We start from the raw sequence: 21,232 nt of genomic DNA on the forward strand, positions 1-21,232 counted from the left end.
CACATAAAATATGGAGAGTCATGAAGGAAACAAGCAGGGTACTATGAAGATTTTCCCTGGGAAACCTCATTTAATCTGAGACTTTTCTGATATGAAAGAGCAGGTGTATGACAAGCTAGTGGGTGAGATGAGCATTCCAGGTGGAGGAAGCAGAAAGCACAAAGGAGTGGGAAGAAAATGCTCTCAGGACTTTTGTAAGGAGGCCCTTGTGAGCGAAGGCCCAGTGAGCGAGGGGAGTGGGTCATGGGGGGACCTCACAAGGAGCTTGGGTTTATTCTAAGTGTTATGGGAGCCAGCGAAAGATTTTAAGCAGGGAGTGACGTGATTTTGGCTGACTTTTTAAAAGTATACTTCAGAGTTTTGAGCAGAGCTTGGACTGAAGAGGAGATGGAACAGAAGCCAGAACCAGTTAGGAGACTATTGCCTGGGTCCTGGCTGGGGATGACTCCTTGTCCCACGGCAGTGGGAGCAGTAGTAATGGAAGGAGACTCAAGGCAAAACCTGAAGGTGGAACTGGCAACACTTGTGATGGGTTGGAGGAAGGGAATGAGAGAATGGAGAAGACAAGGGTGACTCTTGTTCCTACTTGAGCAGCTGGGGTGCTAGTGGTGTTTCTGGGATGAGGAAGAGTCAAGGAGCAGCAACTTGCAGCAGAAAACTGATAAGTTCAGTTTTGGCTAAGTTATGGATGTTTGTGAGAAGACTGTTTTGAGAGTTTGGGTTCTTGGCACTGAGAGCTAGTAAAGCTTATGTTTCCCTGAAGTCCAAGCTAGTGAAGATACTCATGCCTCTTAATCCAGATGGGGCCATTTGGAAGATGCCTAATAACAAAAAGTACCTCAAAGCCTATGGGGAAGGACCTCAAAAAGAAACATTATGGCAGAATCTAATACATACTAGGCATTCCATAAATTCTCATGAAATTAATAAATGGGTGAACTATGTTTTCACTATGATTGCTGGGAACTGGAGAGATATTTTAGCCACAGAAGCAAATTCAGCCAATCTCTTTGTCATTTTTTTTCTGTGTATATATTACCTTACCTGAAAATCTGAGATACGCCTCTCAATACATGCACCCTTTAAAAGGCTTCATTGTTGAGTGGAGCTGGGAGGATGATACCAATTTTGAATGTCACACTGTACTTGCAAATATTAACTCATTTGATTCTCTTAAGGATACTATGATGCAGATACACTTATTACCTTATTTCATGGATGGGAAAACCAAGGCATGAAGATGTTAATTAGTATGCTACTGGAGCTCAGATTCAAATCAAAAGCTTTCTGGTTCTAGCATATGTTATTTTAACTATTGTAATGCTACCTTTACACACAGATATTTAATCTGTTTTGAAAGTGTCAGTAAAATGTGTGCACTAATGTTCCATTATAGATATACTGACATAGAAGGCTAGACTAGCTAGGTGTTGCTGATCAAAGAAACCATATAATCTTTCCCGTAAATATTTTACTGAACTATTCAATGGCTCTGTTTCTTTATAGAGTACACCTATTCAAAAGCAAGAGCATATGCTTTCTTTTCATTCAATAATTCTAACTTTGACTTGATACTAATCTAAAGTACATAATTAAGGATTATGTAATTTATAATAAAATTTTCTTTATATTCTATATAAATATGTTATGTAGATATATGTAAATAGCAGGTGTACTCAACTTATAAGGGACTTTAAGTAGTTATTTTTTCATATTATATAAATGAAACAATTCTATTTTATTTTGAACACATTCTATTATATTTTTTGCGTGAACCTTTATTTTTATATTTGGTTTATAGACTAAAATTTTACTTCTGTTTTTATTTAGGGGAAATGAATTAATATAAATTTGACTATTTTTATTACTAAGTAGATGAAGAGAATATCCAGAAAGGAATGATATATCAAAATATTTAGAACATACTATTTTGTTACATGGGAAGAACTAGAAAGACACTAAATGTAAAAACATCTACATTGGTCAACCATCATAATTTTTACTTATCCCCACCAAGACTAGAAAGGCAAGCATTTATTCATGTACTGATGATCTGCTTTTATTATCAAGGACTAATAATGGTCTTAAAAATTAGTGGCAATTTAATTATGGCAAGGATAGGGAACAGAAGATTAATTCTTCTAAAATTAATATAAAATTTTTGATATAGACTTTCCGTGTTTTAATTGGTTTGTAGGTAATTTCTCTCAACATGATACCAAATTCAACCAACTGCATGAATGATTTGCATCTAGTTTAATTTAACAAAATACACTAAGAAGTTTAAAGTCATGTTCACTTTATATTTTATAGCAATTTGATGTATTATTTTATGACTGAGGAAGGGTTGGCTTACACCTGCTTTATGAATCATCCAGGGAATAATTATTATGGTCAGGCTTTAAGGTAGGGGGCGATGGGGATGGAACGCTATTAGAGCAGACCTTTGAGCACTTTAGTTCCTTCTTGACCCTCAACTGACCACTGACCTGAACTCAAGTGGATTTTTTTTTTCATGCAAAAATCTTTAGAAATTCTCAATCTTTATATTAGCATCAGGTCCTAGCTCCTTAGATTGTAAAAACATGTACTCTGGTTTCCTGGCCCACCTGGAATAACTGCACTTTAGGCACTTATTAGAATGTCCCACCCATCTCACTGCTGCTCCACAGCCTTGGAAAGCTCAGCCGAAGATGTTGGATTTATAAAGGGCCCCAGAAGGTGTGTGCTCACTCCTACTGCTCCCTGGTTACTGTAACAGTATACCAGTGGGTTCAGACAGACCATCAGAAGCACATAACTAGCCCATACCACACCAGCCCCTTATAAAAGCTTCATTATCATATGCTGTAAAGCCACCAGCTTACTGCTTTGTTCTTATCTTTATTAGGAACAGCCTGTGATTTAGAGACATGAACTATAAGTTGTGGGTGCTAACATAATAAAGACTCATAGGAAGTATTTCTTCATGTGCTCAATTCTAGAAAGTTTTGCTCTGAATTTACTTACTGACAGCATGGTACTCATAGTGATTATACTCCCTTTTGGCTTTAGCTTCTAAAAAGCTGAAAGTCAAATTTGAGATCCTTTTTGACCCTCTGTGAAATGGCTTGCTTCACACATTTATTGTGTTATTCTCAGGGTTGTCGCATCTTATCATTTTCTTTTATCTAAGTTTTTTTAAATTAATTTTTAAGTAGCTTTCTTCTTTCTAAATGTAGCTTTGCACTCCCCACTCTTTAAATGTTGTTTGAGATAAGGTGATGTGTAAATAAAAATTAATGGTGCCAACTTCACTGAAAATGTGCTGAGAGGCATTTGAAAAGTGGGGAGTATTTCCAAGAAACAATCAGAGCAGCTGGAGAAAGCATATTTACTGAGTATCTGGACTTTAGAGAGAATGTAGAGTACAGACCCGTCCCTAACACTTGTTTTCTCCTCCACAAGCGTTCTGACCTCCCTCAGCTCTTAAAAGTTAGCGCCATGGAGGGAGAACACTTTAAATAACGTGTCTGACAGACTCAGAGGAAAACAGTAGGAAAATCAAGAGTGCTTCCCTCCTTGGATATTGCATATCTTCTTTTTTTAAAAAAAAAATCACAGACAAATTAAAACGATTGAGCAATGGTTTCAATGACATAAAGTTACAAGAGTTAAAAGTCTCCAGCTCAATTCTAGTCATGTGCCCAAAACACCATCAAATAAACTATCCAAAGTAAAACGATTGCTTTGCTATTGTTTCTCAGATGCCGTAGAATGATCTGCGATGGAAAACAACACATGCTTGAAATAATGCTGATGAGAAATCTTAAGAAAAGCACTGAAGAATTTAAAGAAAAGTTGGAGGATACGAATACAGAGTACAGAAGCTGTATGTTAACTTTGATCAGGGATTTGGCACTAGGGAATTACATGTAGAGATGCTAAATTTAAATCATCTGGGCTCGCCATCATAACATCGTTTTGAATATCGAACAAAATTTGAAGATTCAAACAGAGATGCCAGAAATTGTGTTTCTTGAGATTTGGTAGAGGGCTTACACGAGGAACACAGACACACACACAGACACACACACACACGTGCACATACACACACATGCACAAGCATTTTCAATGTTGGAGGTCCTTATTAAAAAGTAGGGAAAAACACTAAGCTATTGTTTTTAGATAAAATTACAGTTTTAGTTGAATTGTGAGAAAAGCTTCCTTCTTGTATATTAAAATTACACCTTCTGCATAGGGTACAGTTTGGTATGCAGAACCCTTAGGGAATAAGCGGTCTGGACCTCTGTGGGGATGGTGAACCCACCCATGAGCCCTTACCTCCACTTGCTTTGAGCTTGATGGTCATTAGTTCTTCTGAGACCTTGCCCTTTTTGATGGCTTGTGCATTTAGAGGACATCCAGATAAGCTGTGAAGACAGAAATTATTCCCATGTGTGAATCACGTATTAGTTCCTATAAAAATTAGTTTTTTTTATTCTCTGCTGACTATTTAAATATTTGGCTGCTTACTAATTTACATTATAACCTGCAGTCCCTTTGTAAAGAGTAATGAGTAAATATCTATTCAAACAAAAGTAAAAGGCCCTGAAATAATATAAGATGTTTTGTCTTTTTTTTTCTTAAAATACAAATAGCTACTGTTGATATTATCGTTTAATGAATTTTTGTTAAAATGTTACTATTCTGCATTCTTATAAGCTCCTTTCTTTAGTAGTGGTTATTTTATTTTCTGTAAACATAAAATTGTACAGAAGTAGTATGAATAAGAATTGTTCCAAATTAGTCAAAATTTCATAAATAATAAAGCAGAATCTAGTTCTTTCTGTCTTTATATATACTGTGGTCTGATCTTTACAGAATGACTCAAATTATTACAAGGTCAAAATAACAACCCTCCCTCTTCATGGCAAGTTCAGTTGGAGGATGGGAAAGTGTCTAATTTTTTCTTTAACTTTTAAAACATTATTTTTCACAAAGAAATCTTTACCCTGAAAAAATAAAAGGAACCCCTACGAGAATATTCAGATATAACCATTCCTGAGGCAGCGAATTGTCTTTTAGTGGCATTTATACTGTTACTTAATTTCAGTCTTCAGCAGTGCTCTTTCCGTTAATGTCATCTGTTTTATTTAAATTGCACTGAGATGATAATGACATTGAACAACACTTGTTTTCCATAGTACATGATCAGATGATTTTGTTGGTTTTAAGTACCCATTAATTCTTTTGTAATTTTGTTGTATTTTTAGAGATATGATTTTTAAATAAAATTAAAAATTATCATAATCAGCCATTTAAAATATTTTTCTGCAGAAATTTGATTACGATTCATGTATAAAACAATTATTTTCAATCCAAAGATTAGGACACATGGCCAAATGAAAGAAAATATTTCTGAAGCAAAGCCCTTAATGTTTGCTGAATGAATGTATTTTTAAAGAATTCTAAATTATTCTATATAAAGATCATATAAAATATAAAATTAATAGGTATATAGTGTTATTCATAAAAAGAAAGTTACGTAGTTTGCCAAAATTTGATAAATTATGAATATTTTACACAGGAAAAGAAAATAATGAAAAAGCACAAACTGAAATTGAACTCAATTTTTCTACATCCAAAGCTTTTCATTGTAAAGTGTGGCTTATTTAAATTTCATTATCTTTTTTTGCCTGAAAAGTTTGCACAAATCTGTCTTTTGTCACATATTGTGTCCTCAGAAAATGGTCATGAACAGGGCTACTATTTAGTTGTTAAGCTGGATTTTAAAAGTGACATATAGTAAGTCCATTTGTAACATAATAGAAATCAATAGCTTGTGAGGACTTCTCTCTCTCCCCTAAAGGATCGGCTTTGTTCAGACAACACAGCAGTAAATGTCTAGTTGTAACCCAGCAGTGTGGAAAGCGAATGAAGCATCCAAAACTATGTGACTTAGAACCAAAAGTATAGTTAAACTATGAACATGAGGGTTTGATTTAAAACATGCCATTTGATATTTTGTATCTTCTAATGTAGTTATATCTTCAAGGATATTAAGCAAATCTTAAATTTAAAAAAAATGGGACAGAAAACATTTAAAAGGTCCTTTTCCTTCTGAGGATGTCCTCCATGAGGCTCCATTTCGCTGCCTGAGAAGAGGCGGAGGTCGTCTAGGGTGTTCCTGCTGGATTTGGGCTCCGCAGTACAAAGGCTGGGAGAATGTGTCCTATATGATTTTGACCAAATTTGCAATTCTACTAAGGCATATCAATGGCAATTTTAAACTATATCTTTATCTGCCTTGTTAAATTAAAATGGCAAGTGATACAATTTATGTAGTGGGCATCACTGTTTATAATATATTAATAAACCAGTAAAATTGCAAAGTTATAGCATAGCACTGAGTTCTATTAGTTACGGAACTTCTGATTTTAAAGCCACAAACATCCATACTGATGTGTGCGTGTGTCTGCATCTGTGCATTTTAATATGATATCATTTGTCTTCAGCGATTGCTAGTTTTTTCAAAAATGGAAGTTTGTAATATAAAGATGTAAAGCAAGGTTTTAAAGTAATTAGTATGTAAACATAATGCTGATGTAATACACAAGTCAAATTGTTCTTAACCATCTCGTAAGGTAAGTTTTGTAATTATTCCCATTCTGCTGAATCTTCGAAAGGGAAAAATTACAAAACTTACCGTAGATGATGACTGAGGAACTCGTCTGTGCCCGTGCCTGGCACATGGAAGGTCTCAAACACAAGGTTGCAGGTGATACAGCTTCACGAAAGGGGCGCTGGCGTCCTGGTGCTGTCTGCAGGGGCAAGTCCTGAACGCCCCTGTGCTTGTGTCCTTTTCTATCCACGGAGGATAATCCCAATACCTCTGTAGCTCACAGGCTTTTGTAAAGGTTTAAGGGAATAAACCATGTAAGTTACTTAGAACAGCGCTCTCTGCTGGAACAGAGAGGGCCCAAACAGATGCTAGTCCACTATTGACAGCGATTGGAAAGAGTCCTGAACAACCTCAGGGATTTTAGGTTAAAAATACATAACATATAAAAGTGTATGGTAGGTTAGACCGTAGTATTCCAGTGTAAATCATTCTTACTTAAGCGCCTTATTGCAAATATATATATATATTAGTATAATTTTTATGAAAGAGAAAGGAAATAGTATGAAACACCTATGATGTGCCAGGCAATAAGCTAGACATTTTGTAATGTTATTTTATTAAATTCTATATAGTTAAGGAAATCATTCCACCTTCAAGAGAATCACCCAAGTTAAATTCAGTGACTTAAATCTTTTAAGTAGCAAGAGAGATCTCTAGTGGAAAAGTGAAATCAGTTATTCATTTGTCTAAATTTTTAATTACTTTTCTTCTCCTAGAAAATATCTTGGTATTAATCTTTCAGCCTGTAATTTTTGAATTCATCATTTTGATTTTCATTTTATGAAATACATAATATGTACACAGCTACATATAATATAGATTTACAGTTTAGAGAATACTCTTAAAATGAGTATCATTTTCATTCACACATAGAGCATGCCTTATGATATGTTTGAAGCTCGCTGGCCCCTCAATGATTACTGTCTCCTGTCCCCCAAAGAAAACCATTACAGGTTAATAATTACCTATTTTTAAAAAATGTATGTTTGTGGCTGTTTTTAACTCTCTATAAATAGGATCATACCGCACATTTTCTTCAGCAATGTGTCCCACTCAGCATCATGTTCTAAAATTCACCCATGCTGTGCCTTCATTTTTGCCACTGTGCAGCGGTCCCTATGTCACCACTGTGTCTGGCAGTCCCTGCCTCACCACTGTGTGTGGCAGCACCTGCGTCACCTCGGTGTGCAGACACCGTTTATTTATGCTCTTGAGTGGTAGTGGGAGTGTGGTAGTTTCCAACTTGGAGTCTGGGCCCCACTGTACAGATTTTCTGAGCATAAGCCTAACAGCTCAGTGGCTGGGCAGCAGGACACATTCATCTGCTCTTTAAAATGACTCCCTAAAGGCAACTTGCTTCCTCAAGTGGCTTCACCAAATATTCTTCCACCGATAGTTTATGAGAATCCCTGTCGCTTCTCAGCTGACCTCGGTGTCATCATTTAAAACTTCTTCAGGATTTTTAAAGATAACTCTTGTTGCTAACTGAGGGATGTGCTCGCCATAGCACAGTGGTAACATTTTATCATCAGTTTTAATGTGGATATTGCTCAGGCCGTGAACTAACTGTGTAGTAACTGTGACATTAGGCACACTTGATTTGTGACTGTCATTTCTGAATAGAAATGATGATTCAAAAAGAATAAAACAATGCGTACTATTGTGGAGGTGTCTATGCATTTGCAAATCCTCAAAAAATAAACCACTTAAAATTTCAGGGTTTTTCCATAAGCAAGTGTCGCTGGTATTCACTTAAATCAGCAATTCCTGGAAGGTTTCGTTTTCTCATGCCATTGATATGTATCTTTAAAAGTGAACAAAATGTCAAAATGTCTCAGCTTTGCTCAATTTACATTCTACTCATAAGAAAAACATCAGGGCTCACTAAAGCTTCACTGAACTTTAAATCCACCTCATGTGCAGTAGCCAGCGAGGTGGGAAGGGCCCACTTGATCGGAGAAGTTGCAGCGACTCTTGTAGCTCCTTTCCTTGAAGTAGCACGTGAACCAAAAAGGTGGTCTACGATCACTGAACCCACAAGGGCTCTGTTGAAATATGTGACACTTAGTCATAAAGGAATTAAGTCATTATGAAACTATAAAGGGTTTTCTAAATCTCTCTCATCCTGTTGTACACTTAGTAGTTGCTCTGTCGTTTTCTTTCTGGCTGCTGGGGATGAGTCACATCTTTCCAGTAGCAAAACAACTACGATTTGGCCTGAAATTGAGCTCGTTCACAAGAGGAAGGGAATGACATAAGTATATAAAGTGAAAGTTTACAATTAATTACACTACATAATGGAGTAGATATAACCACTTGGAACTGAAGTGGACCATTAAAAGACTGAACCATTAAAAAATGGCAGCATAAGCAATATTTTAGAATACAGAAAACAAATGCACATCTTCTACAACACTTGAAAATTGTAAGTGAATTTTCAGAAATAGAGAAAATAGTTTTTATTCTTCAAACTAGTCAAATGTCTAACTGGCAAGACATTGTTATAACATCTAAAGTGCTGTAATTTATGACCTTGAAGAGGGTGCCCCCCCCACCACACACAAAGCATCCCAAGTGAAAAACAATCACAACATCACAACAAAAAGAGAACAAATGTTACCTTCTGTGGGTGACAAAAACATTATTTACATGGCCCAGCCCATTGCATCCTGGCAAGGGACAGTGTGGTAGTTCTTGTTTGTTCAGTTTCCAGGAGAGGGGGGCCCCATTGAGAGGATTCTCCTTCTGTCTCTTGGCAGCCAGGGGACAGCCAGAAGCTGTGCGATGGGATGTGTATTTACCTGATATGTGACCTTGACCGTCACAACCTATCACAGGACATCTAGAGAGACACAGCAGAGACATTACCAGCTGGGAGAGACTGGATAACTAACATAAAGTGCAGTAACTGAGTGAATAAGAAGGCAGTGGTGATCCCATACTATCCAGAAGGCAAATGGTGAAATTATAGAGTTTTAAAAGATGCCATTACAACTAGCAAAATAGCATTGTACTAGCAGTAATGATGGTCCACTGGCTCTGAGCTAAGCAATTTTCATGCATTATCTCTTGCAATCTTCACTGCAAATCTATGGAACAAAGCATATTATTATCCCATTTTATAGGTGGAGAAAATGAGACTTATCAAGCTTAGGTAACTTTCCATCCATTTTACAAGAAGTGGAGTCAGGTTCAAACCCACCATTTTTAGCCCTAGCCAACCAGATGAGCACTGTGTCAAACTGCCTCCAAAGACCAAGGGTATAAAACGTTAACTGTCTTGCCCTACCTTACATAGCACATTGTTCAAAAAACTGGAATTTTGTTTTCCAAATTGTCTAAATATTGTACTTAGAAATGCTGTAGAATGAACAATTTAAATTTCTACATCGATATCTGCATATATCATCCAAGATTTAGTAGTATATGTCTCAAAGAAGGGAATTTAACTTCGATGAAATTTCACCCTAAGAAAACTTAAAATTTCAGGAAAAAAAAATGCTGCCAATTTGTTGTTCTATAGTGCTTCCTCAATGCAACTTTCCTTTAAAACAACTGGAAAAAATATGATCTTCCTCCTTTTTCTTTTACATTATCTAAGAACTGTGGAAACATAGCTAGGAATGGGAAATTTCTCTTGAACCTCCAAATACTGACTGCTGCTTCAAGTGTCCTCGCGTTTGCTAGGGTACAGCTCCCCTGAAACGCAATCAGTGCTCAGTCACATGTGGACCAAGGCCTCGCCCATTTGACCAACAAGCTACTGACCTGGAGGCTGCTGCCTCAACTGCCGCACTTACTTTAGTTCAGGGTCTTCTTTTTCTTCCTTTGTAGGAGTCATTTTGACACCACCTTTCCTGGCACGAGGGCAGCCGGACAAACTAAAATATGTTCCCAACAAAGAACAAAACAAAACCATGTGATCTCTGTGGCCCCTGCTACAGACACTGATTTCATTTTTCAGAAATAAGATCCATCCTACCTTCTGTGGGAAGCATAGTTTCCAGTCACATGCCCTGAACCATCACACCCTGGCGTTGGACACCTGGAAAACACAGGAAGAGAGCACAAACCTAGTGGTTGTAGTGGAGGGAGGGGGGTCATGACACATTCAAATAGAATGAAATGGAATGAGCTGCTTTTTGTGGGACATTTTTTGCTTAAATTAGATTATTGCTAACAATCCATTTTTAAAGAAAATTTAAGATATATAGCTACTGTGTGATGCTTGGTAGACAATGTATTAGTTGTTATCCTGCATTCTTTTTTTTTTAACCTTATTTTGGAAGGAACCAGAATTTTGGTCCACAACTCACTGCTAGGCTTCTGTCTATATCATGTAAAGTTCTTATCTTTTATTTAAGAAAAAATAGTTTTCCAAGTTGTTTTTGTGCACAATTTATTTTCTTTGCCATGCTCCACTACCATGGTAATCCATTAAAATCGGATGAGCAGTGGTATAGGTGAATTCCAGAGACTTGGCACATTACTGCGGCTGCCTTAGAACCTAAGTCATTTGCACCTGGTCTGTTCTGCCTCATGGCCCAACTTAAATGGCCCCTTGGAAAATCTACCAATGACTATTACTGACAATCAACCATTAAATTTGGAATGAGGAGGGGTAAAAAGGAGGGAAAATCCAATTCTACTTGGAATGCTGATTAGAAATAGGTTTCCAAATACACATGAATACAGCAATTTAAACAGACTCTCACCCTTTTGTTCCCTTTAAAAAAAAAATCCTAAATATTAATGAAAACACGGAAGCTGTTGTAAAATGTTTCCTCTTCTGAAGGTTCTTGTAGAAATTATCTTTGTTATTATTTCAGTTGTACACTCACCCTGGTTCAGATTTCTATCCAGACAAGAGTTTGAAAAAAATAATAATCCAAAATAATAATGAAAATGTGAATGCTATCTTTTTTTCTTAAACTCTACCCTCAGTGAACTGTCATGGAAATAATTTTATATTAAAGCCTGAGGCAGAAAATAGGAGTAAATGCTTTTTTTTCAAATGAAATATAAAATCAGCATGTATCTCTTTAAGCTAAACAGAGAAACCTGCCCCCAGGCTTTAGTCAACCATTTTCAGATGTAATATGTATTCCATATTGTAAGAAAGGTTGAATACTAGTTTTTCTATTAACATTTGTAGTAAAATAGTGGTTTACTAGCATATCCCAATTATAGAAAAATCTGTGTCCAGTAACCCTGTTTTGGAATTCTCGAGAATCTAAAGAAGTGGTCAATGAAATGTCTCTTTTTCTTCTATATATGGAAAAGATCTAGATCTAAAGCTGTTACTTGTTAGGTGACTATGTAAAACACATAGATACTGGAGATTGCAAGAGGACCTATCAATACACATGTTTTCAATTTATTATCGACATTTATTCCTAGATATAATGTTTAGGGAAAATATTTAAGAGAACTGATTATTATTATTAAGATATAGCAATGTGGAAGTTTAGAGCAATTGAGTAAGATTGAATAAGTAAGTATTGAGCAAGTAAGATTAAGTAAGATTGAGTAAATATGCCTGGAACTTTTCTGTTTTCAATCTGTTAAATATTAATCTTTACTTAGCATTCTTATATTTTAGTCTGGAAAAGTGGCAGCCAATATAGGTTTATAGAATCTATGCTGACAAAATCAATATACTTCACACTTTGAAAATGAGAAAAGTTGTATATTTCATTGTTCCCTTTACTATTTCTGGTACTAAAACTCTGATTTTTTATATTTTTTCATAAATTTATTTTTGTAATTTTTAGATAAAAATTTAAATAAATTAGAAAATGGAAATACTAACTAAATATTTTAAAAGATATCTGAAAATTTACCAGTGATTTAGACACCAAATGTTGATTCTACTATTTATACAAATATTGTTTTATCACTAGACTTAGTAACACCAATTTTCCCTCAAATATTATTTGCAAATAAATTTTATTAATTTTGTTTAATGTTACTCCTTTATCTGTTTAAAATATATGCTTAATTATAATTTTAAAGGATATCAGTAGATTATAACTTTTTATTCTATATGTAATTTAACAAGATATAAAAATAAACAAGTGAGAAATTTGGAATAAAGAAGATATAAGGAATAATATGCAACTTTCTTAAAATCAGATTACAAAAGTGGTTTGCCCACCTTCATAGGTCTGATTTATTAAATAAATTCTGAAATTAACAGAAAAAATATTTTGTTGAACTATTACATCATTGCTTTAAAAATGACTGTAAAAACAAAATCTCCAAGTAAGCTAATTAATTAACTAACAGTGATTTTGTTTTAGTCGTTTGAACTTTTTGGTGAAAGAGTATGTTGCTCATAACTTAGTGAGACATGATTTACTACTCGTTAGCGACTGGTTCTGAATGAGGAGAATCCCAACACAGTTCCCCACACGGTGAATGAGGGCAAGGAGGTCACTCTTCCCACACTTACTTTAGCTCCTGAGAGTTAGCAGCCATGAGGGATTTAAGAGTCTTATCTGCTAAAGGACATCCAGAAACACTAAAGAGGGATGAGAAAAACAAAAACAAAATACAGAACACCAACACATACAAATCCAATTTAAATGGCATCCCGAGTCTGTGAACATCTTAAATTTTTCGGTGACTGGGGATTAGGGACAAAATAGCAGGGTTTGAATCCAGCTTTGATACTCTAACCAGTTTGGGCTTGTGGGCACCTCAATTATTTCTCATAGACTGGGGTTTGCTATTTATTAAAAGATGGGCTTTAATCCAATGAGACTCCGCAGTTCTAGAACTCAGTGATTCAATCATTACTGACGGGGGGGGGGGGGGGGGGGGGGGGGGGGGGGGGGTTTATTGCTCTTGCATCATCAAGAAATGATGGCTTAAGAGTTTAAATCGGCGCCAAAAGGGAAAGCAAATCACATCAATGAAGAAGGTGAGTGGAAAGGTTAAGCACAGCCTTTCGTCATTGTTTAACCTCTCTAAGCATTGACTTATTTGCCCAAGGCTGAGGATGCCACATCTACAGAGTAAACAGTCGACTCCAGTCACACTGTCTTACCTTTGCTTCACTTGAGTCCTAAAGCTGGACACAACAAAAGCCCTGACAGAAACTCTAACTTTGGTTTGTAACCTGGAGTACAGGATCAGGAAACTAGTTTTGATTTCTATACCATATAAGTGAAAAGACTGAAGATTTAACAGCTTTATTTCTGAAAAACCAAAGAAACCAAAACCCATTCTCCAGTTCATGATCCAGATAATATCTTTCTAGAATGGGCAAGAATAGTATTTAAATTGGAACACGATGATGAAAAGCTGGCTGCACACCAGGTTATTAGGTACCTGCGGTGGGAAGCATAGTTTCCTGTGACGTGGCCACTTCCATCACATCCCGGTGTTGGACAGCTGGGTCAATAAAAATATGTATAATTAGAGTCAAGCACATTTCATGCAGTCATTAGCTCTGTTTGATTTGTTACAAGGTAGCTTCTCTTTTCAAGATCAGTTAACACAGTACAGGTCATTCAGAAGCTACCGAACTTAGGATTTATGCTACCAGTAGACCAGCTAAAAGAAAACTAACATGATCTTAAGTAGTTAGCTCTCAGCATCATACCCAATTCTCTAATTCGAACGAAGTAGGAAAGGAAGACATAAAATATATGTCTTAGTGATGTTGCAAGTCAACAATCAATGGTGTTTTATTTCTTTGAAAGTATGTGTTATAAAAAATAAATATCATAAGCCCATGCTTTATAATGAGAATGGCTCTTAGGAATACCACCACCCATTATACAACAGAGTTCAAATTTTTGTGAATTTTTAAGAGACAGGCAACATAGTATCTTCATAAATATTTTAGAAAATGTCTGGAAAAGAAGAAAAATCTTTGAAAATACTACATATGACTGAAATGTAAACTGATATTTTAGGTGGGAAAGTTGCTGACACTCCAGAAGTAGATAAGAAGTTTATTAAAAAGCTTGCTATCAGTTTCATCCAAAGCTTGAACCCAACAAAGACAATTGCTGATTAACAACCTAAACAAACATTAGGTTCTCCAGGGCATCTGCTGAAGACCAGAGTCTGTGCCATTTTATGTCAGAAGCTGGTCCCATTCTGTGCATTTTATGTGTGTTTTTAAAATAATGTAGGATCATTATCCTAAGCAGTTTTACATCCGTAGTCGATAGGTTCCTGGGTTTCTCAGTCCTTTATTGTCCTTTGATGCTACTCAAAGTCGCTAATTTGAAGTAAGCAGATTGACCCCAGCCTACTCAGTGCTACTTGTGGTGGTGTTAATAGTCAGAGCTCCCTCTACGTCATCCATGCTTCTGGTTTCTCTGACATCCTGCGTAAAGTGAAGGTTTATCCACGTATGTATAGAATACACAATTTACCCTTTTGAAGTGACATTTAGGGGGAGAGTGACAACATCCAAGATTTTCTAAAATGACACCTAAGTATTTTTTTCACTGTGAGCTAGCTATAAATATATGTAAACAAGTAAATAAAAAATGAACAATGACTAACATTTGAGCCGAATAATCTCACTAATGCCATTCGTCTACTAAATGGAGGAACGATCTTTTCTGAACATTATACAACTGAAATATCAGAGGGTGAGAGATGGGTTGTAATTCCTGAGAATAATTTATTTTGGAAACACATCGCCATCTAGTGTTCAAAACAGCATTGCATTTACTGTATTTTATTTCTTATTTTATTTTTAATTACTACTCCTATTAATATAGCTAGGAAAGGCAAGAAGTGTTAATAATTTTTGAACCAATCAGCTATAAATTACTTAGGAAATATAATAATACAGTATGCACTTAGTGCATAAATTACTTAGGAAATATCATAATACAGTAGGCACTTAATTATTATTTTTTAGGTTTGATGATATAAAGAGGTGAAGCAAAAAGAAAGGATTGGGGCGGTGAGAAAAACTTCTGTTTCAGATTCTGTTACAGCTTTAATTACAAATCTCTGATGAAAATTTTACAAAATAACATGTGCCAGTACCAGTTGGGTAATATATTCTGGGAAGGTTTGCAAAAGAAAGTATCTGGGAAGGTTTGCAAAGAGAAAGAATCATAGAGAAAGGAAACTAGCTAGTTCCCTGAGTAAGTGACATTCAAATTTAAGCAAATTTATGCTAATCGATATCAAAAAATTTTATTTCAACTATAATTTTTTGATAAGCAATTAAGGTACATTTATCTGTTAGAACAAAACAAAACATAATAAGGACAGGGCGAAACTGTAGAGAGGCTCTCACAAAACCAGTGTACCAATATAGACACATGTAGGTAATGTCCCCTGAATCACTTAGCTGTTTGTAAAATGAGATGAGAACCATGAGGTCTCCAGAGAATTAATGTCCTAGGAATTCATGAATATATTCCAAAAATTGTTCAATATTTTTAGAACCCTTCCTCTTTTGTATTTACTTTTAGGCCAATAAGAATTATCTATTACAAAATAATCACACTTCATTTTCATTTTTGAAATGGTAATTCAGGTTAATTATCAATATTTTACATACATTTAGTTCGTAATGACTTTGTCAATTTTCAAAAATCTATCTTCAAAAATATGCTTTGAAGATATTAAAAATAATATGTAGAAGTGAAATCCATGATAAGATTTAAAATTTTGAATAGTAGTTCCAGGAGGAAATAAATACACGGCTGACTTAAGTCACCTCTTAGGAAGAAACAGTATTCAGTGAAATTGAAATTTTAGTCTGTTTGGTACCATTCATCATGTTGTCTCAGCTGCCAAGCTTCAGGTGAGTATTTAAGAAGGGAGCATGGTATTTGAGCCAATAATGTTTATCACTACAATCCTTAAAGAACGCAAAGTCTATGGTTATTTAAATATTGCTCACATGTCAATAAAGTAAATTGATGCTGTACTACAAATAATTTTACTGAACACCTCCTCTATGCAAGACTCTTGTATTTGGCAACAGCAATTGGTATGCACTCCCTGATCCTAAGTCACTGTCCATGTAGTTGAGGAAATAAGAGTCAGCACAGTAAATATGTACCAATGGTGTGGACGCAGAAGAGAACAAAACAGATGGAAGAAGAACACCCCTGTCTTCCTGGGGCCTCCATTCTAGTGGGGGAAGCAGACAAAAGAGAATATGAATGAAGTAAAGTGTTTAAGTATGTTAGCTAGTGATAAATGCTGAAAGAGAAAAGGAGATCTGGAAAAAGGGAGAGAGGTATCAGGCCTGGGGATGGGAGAGGGGACTACAGTAACCACAAAGACCTCTCAGCTAAGTGACAAGTGAGAGAAGAGCTGAGGGAGAAGATGACATCCTACGTAGATCTGTGGGAAGAGTATTCTGGCAGAGGGAAGAGCAACTGTAAGACCCTTGGGCCTTAGGAGAAAAACACAGAGAAGAGAGTGCTGGTGGACACGGAGAGTCCTGGGGGAAGAGAAGAGCTGGCTCACCACGCATGTGAGCTGTTGGAAGTGAGTCTGGTGGTCTCAGCTGGTGATGCCAGCCCGCGAGTCCTCAGTCTTGAGATGGTTCTAACACCAAGGAGGGAGAAAAGAGTAGACGGAGGAGAGAATAGGTTCCAGGCTGAGCTATGAGGTATTTCCATCTCCAGAGACTGCATAGGAGTCTGTGAAGGGGTAGAGGTGAGGAGAGAAAAGAGTCCTCAGGTGTGGTGTCCTATAAGCCAAATGTAGAAAATAAATTGAGAAGGAGGGAATCATCAGCTCTGTCACATTCTGCCCCAAGTAGGAACGAGAGGATAAAGAACCAGCATCCAGATGGGGGTTCCCTGGAGAACTTAAGAATGGTTTTGCGGGAGCAATGAGTGAAAGTCTGTCTGGAAAAGATTCAGGAGAGAAATTGAATCTCACAGTAGTGACAATTTTCTTGAGTTTTGCTATAAAAGAAGAGATAGGGGGTTGGGTAGAAGCTGAGACAGGAGAGGGTTTAAAAATAATTTTTTTTTGAAAAAATTTAAATATTTTTATGCAGAAAGATACAGAATAGTGGTATAGACACTGGCGCCTAAGTGAAGGGTCAGTCACTCTTTGCTAGAAACCTTCATTACTTGGCAGCTTTAAATATACTTGGGTATAAATATACTTTAATATTTAATCATTTACACATGGAAAATATTCCTTGCATTTCAGTCACTCACTCACTCACTCACTCACTCAAACACAACCCAGCCAAGACTATACTACCGGCTGAGGATATAAATGCAAAAAAGCCAAGGTTCTTGCCTTGTCTTGGTCTGAAACTTCCTTCCCCTCCCTTTCCCTCTCTTCCTCCTCTTCCTCTAATTAATGTCTATCTTCGTGTCTCTACCTCCCCTGCACCATAACTGAAGTTAAAGCGGAGAATTTCAGGACTTCTGTCCTGGCGATAGCCCAGATGAACTCACGATAGCCCAGATGAACTCATACCCACAAGGAAGCTGTATGAATCACACTCTGAATTCTAACAACACACAGTCAGAGATCTTCAGGGTTAAAAAAATAAGAATGTGTGAGTTTATGTGTGCGTAAAGTTCACAATCCTAGTTGTTACCACTGAAGTAATTTGGAGGCACCACCTGCACTGTATACACGATGCTCTGAATCTCCTTCTCTGCCTCCACGTCCCACCTGCTGGCTGGCCTCCATTATTCATCAGACTATTCCAAAGATTTGTACAGCTTTCTAATTTCACCTCCGTGAACTTCCAGTAGCATCTGATAAAAATCAAAGCTCAGTTTGGGGATTTTTCAGCTTATAGCTTCCATGACAATCATTTCCTTATTTATCTTCCTCTAAGTGTCCTCATTTTTGTATTCTTTGTGTCTTTTTTTTTTCTTTCCGTCTTAGATTCCAGCAGAATGTGGGTCCTCTAATTTTGTGTTGACCACTCTTCACTTTTCTTTCTATACTTCCTCCCTCTACACATCATCTAAATCTCTACAGCAACATTTTAGATGATCTTCCTGATTCCAGACAGCCCCTGATGCATCCAGTCTCAACATAAGTCTGCACACTGCTCTCCTTAAAATGCTACATACTGTTTGCTTTTCTGCTCCAACACTATATGGTTTGTTCATGCGAAACCTGCCACCAGGCCACTCTTCTGAGGGCCCTCGTCCGTCCTTCTGGATTCTGTGTCTGCATTCTCTCCAGGTCTCGCTGGTGTTCAGGGCTCAGCTCATGGCCTTCTGTTCCAGGAAGCCATGACTCTGCTCGGGGTGTCTTACCATCCCACTCAGAACTCTGCTGTAGTCTTAACTACTACTTACTGCTGTCAGGTGCTCTGGTCTGTAAACTCTTCTGAGTCACAGAACCCGTGGGGAATGTGATGAAAACCATGAACTATTTTACCCAAATAGCAATTTGCATTAAGTTTGAAAAGGTTTATAAACTCCCCAAAGCTCTGATTTAGATAATCTGGGGTCAGTGGATCTCAGATTAAGAATTTCTGATCAAAACATAAACATTTCTAATTGTTTTATATTTTTTTTTTTAATTAATTAGACTTTCAATTCTCTTAGCATGAGATCATGCCGTGTATACTTTTTTTTTCATAAGCCTCTTACTTCTGAGCAACGGGTTTAGATATATATAGAATATTTAACAATTGACTGGTTGAAATTGCCCTAAAACATTCCTTAAGTCAATTACATAAGCCAAGATGTTATAACTCAAAATTATGAACTTAAATCTCTTATTTCCAGAATCTCACAGAGTATGCCATTTTGAATCACTTACGTGATTAGTTCTTTTTTGAGATCTCTTGCATGGAGCTTGGGTTTAGGGCTTGGTATGGAGGCCTCTCCAGGAAATTTTTTTTCTTCTAAATTTTCTAGAGAGCTCACTGGATCTTTCTGGAGAAAAAAAATACAGAAGCACAGAAGTCATTAGGGAACCCTAGAAAGACAGTTGTGTTTGAAGTCATCAGTGTCAAACTTGAATTTTTGCTTAAAGACTTAGCTGAAATTCCTCCTAGGATTTGTACACAAATATATAAGATAATGATATATCTTGATCGTTATGGACATTTGTCTTCAGTGAAGAATGAGAAATTATAATACATGGGAACACTTTTAAAAATTTCACATATTGGCAAATGTAACTACAGAGGAATTTTTTGAGTTATATAATTAAGTTAATGTTTTAATATAGTTCAGGTTTTATTATATAATGAATGTTTCCTAGAGAAAATAGGACTAGTTCTTTATGTACACAGCAGTCATTGGTGAAACAAAGAAATATTGCAAAAATAAATCACACAAATTTTTAAACAAAGAGGTAAATTTACATCAACAGAATGTCCTTTCTAATATACAAATAATTAAAATTTAAATTTTTTGTTTCAATATGTAATAACTGGGTATTCAATATTTAAGCATTTAATTTGATTTTTGTGGTTAATTGCTTTTATCCTCACTTCTCTTCCTGTATGTCTTAAGTTGCCTCTTTTGCTAAACTGGTATCTTGTAATGCTTTTACTTGCTGGATGAAATTTCTTGTCGGATTATCATTAATTTTCATGGCCTCCTTTTAAGCTTAATACTGATCTTGATTTCATAAGGAAGATTCATTAATCCTTTCAAATCATTTATTTACCATCTGATATATTATCTTACAGAATATTAATGATGGATTTTGATAATCACATAATTAGTTTACTTTATCATTAAGTTTAAATCTAGTAAATATAATATTTTCTGGATTTAATATTAAAATGAGATTAATATGAAAAACTATTCTAATTCTCAAAAGTAGCAATCTATTTAAGGTGATAAAACTATTTTGAATTTTTCAAGGTAAATCTTATTTAAATCACATGAAAATAAAAATGCAATGGCAAAATATAATTATAATAATCCTGAGTCTACACTCAAAAACAATGGGAAAACAAAAATCTCTGAATTTTTCCAGCCAAAAAAAATTTTTAAACCTTGATCTCAGTCATAAAGGTAAATGTAATTTCTTTCATTAATCACTTAGATAACAATTCAATCAATTATTTTACACAAGACCATACAGTGGTAAATACATTAATAAATTATCTCAAGGAACGTTATCTTCAGACCAAATTAATAAAACCTACTTTGGTACAATTTCTTCATACTATTTATAGTGCTAAGTATTCCATTTTATTTTATTGATAAATGTTTGAAAATAGTAGCAGATAATAATATATCATTTAAAAACAGAGAAATGGGTGCTTGATAATAGTTGCCTACTAAGATACAAAGAGAAACGCTATTTTAATGGCTGCTTCCATGGAGTCAGTAGCAAATAGATGAATGATACTTATACTTTTCAAGTTTTACTGTGGAAATGCCTAAAGTGAAGCAATTTCCAAAAAGACCTTAAATCTAAAAATACCACCATCCATTACATTTGGTGTTATCTGGATTCAGCTTGGGTAGTATTTTCCACTGTAATTCATAAATGTCTTGGCTTTCGGAAATTAGATACAAATGCTAAATCTAATATTAAGTCTCAGTGTGGAACAACCTTTGTTTTTCTGTTTAGATGCTAAATTTTTCACAAAAATGGCATACAGTAAAAAAAAAA

At 35.7% G+C, this 21,232-nt stretch overlaps 1 protein-coding gene across 7 annotated transcripts in view; it reads right to left on the reverse strand.

The window, feature by feature from the left end:
- Positions 1 to 21,232, reverse strand: part of ST18 (ST18, C2H2C-type zinc finger) — a 261,551-nt gene that overhangs the window by 8,692 nt on the left and 231,627 nt on the right. For all 7 annotated transcript variants that reach the window (XM_023530033.1, XM_023530031.1, XM_023530034.1 and 4 more), the window contains 7 exons: positions 19,415 to 19,530; positions 14,000 to 14,062; positions 13,119 to 13,187; positions 10,647 to 10,709; positions 10,465 to 10,545; positions 9,285 to 9,506; positions 4,324 to 4,412 (listed from right to left, as the gene is read on the reverse strand). In XM_023530033.1, the coding sequence (XP_023385801.1) occupies positions 4,324 to 4,412; positions 9,285 to 9,506; positions 10,465 to 10,545; positions 10,647 to 10,709; positions 13,119 to 13,187; positions 14,000 to 14,062; positions 19,415 to 19,530 (703 nt within the window). The remainder of the gene's footprint in view (positions 1 to 4,323; positions 4,413 to 9,284; positions 9,507 to 10,464; positions 10,546 to 10,646; positions 10,710 to 13,118; positions 13,188 to 13,999; positions 14,063 to 19,414; positions 19,531 to 21,232) is intronic.

This window comes from Pteropus vampyrus, unplaced genomic scaffold (assembly GCF_000151845.1).
Source record: "Pteropus vampyrus isolate Shadow unplaced genomic scaffold, Pvam_2.0 Scaffold45, whole genome shotgun sequence".
Classification (NCBI taxonomy): Eukaryota; Metazoa; Chordata; class Mammalia; order Chiroptera; family Pteropodidae; genus Pteropus; species Pteropus vampyrus.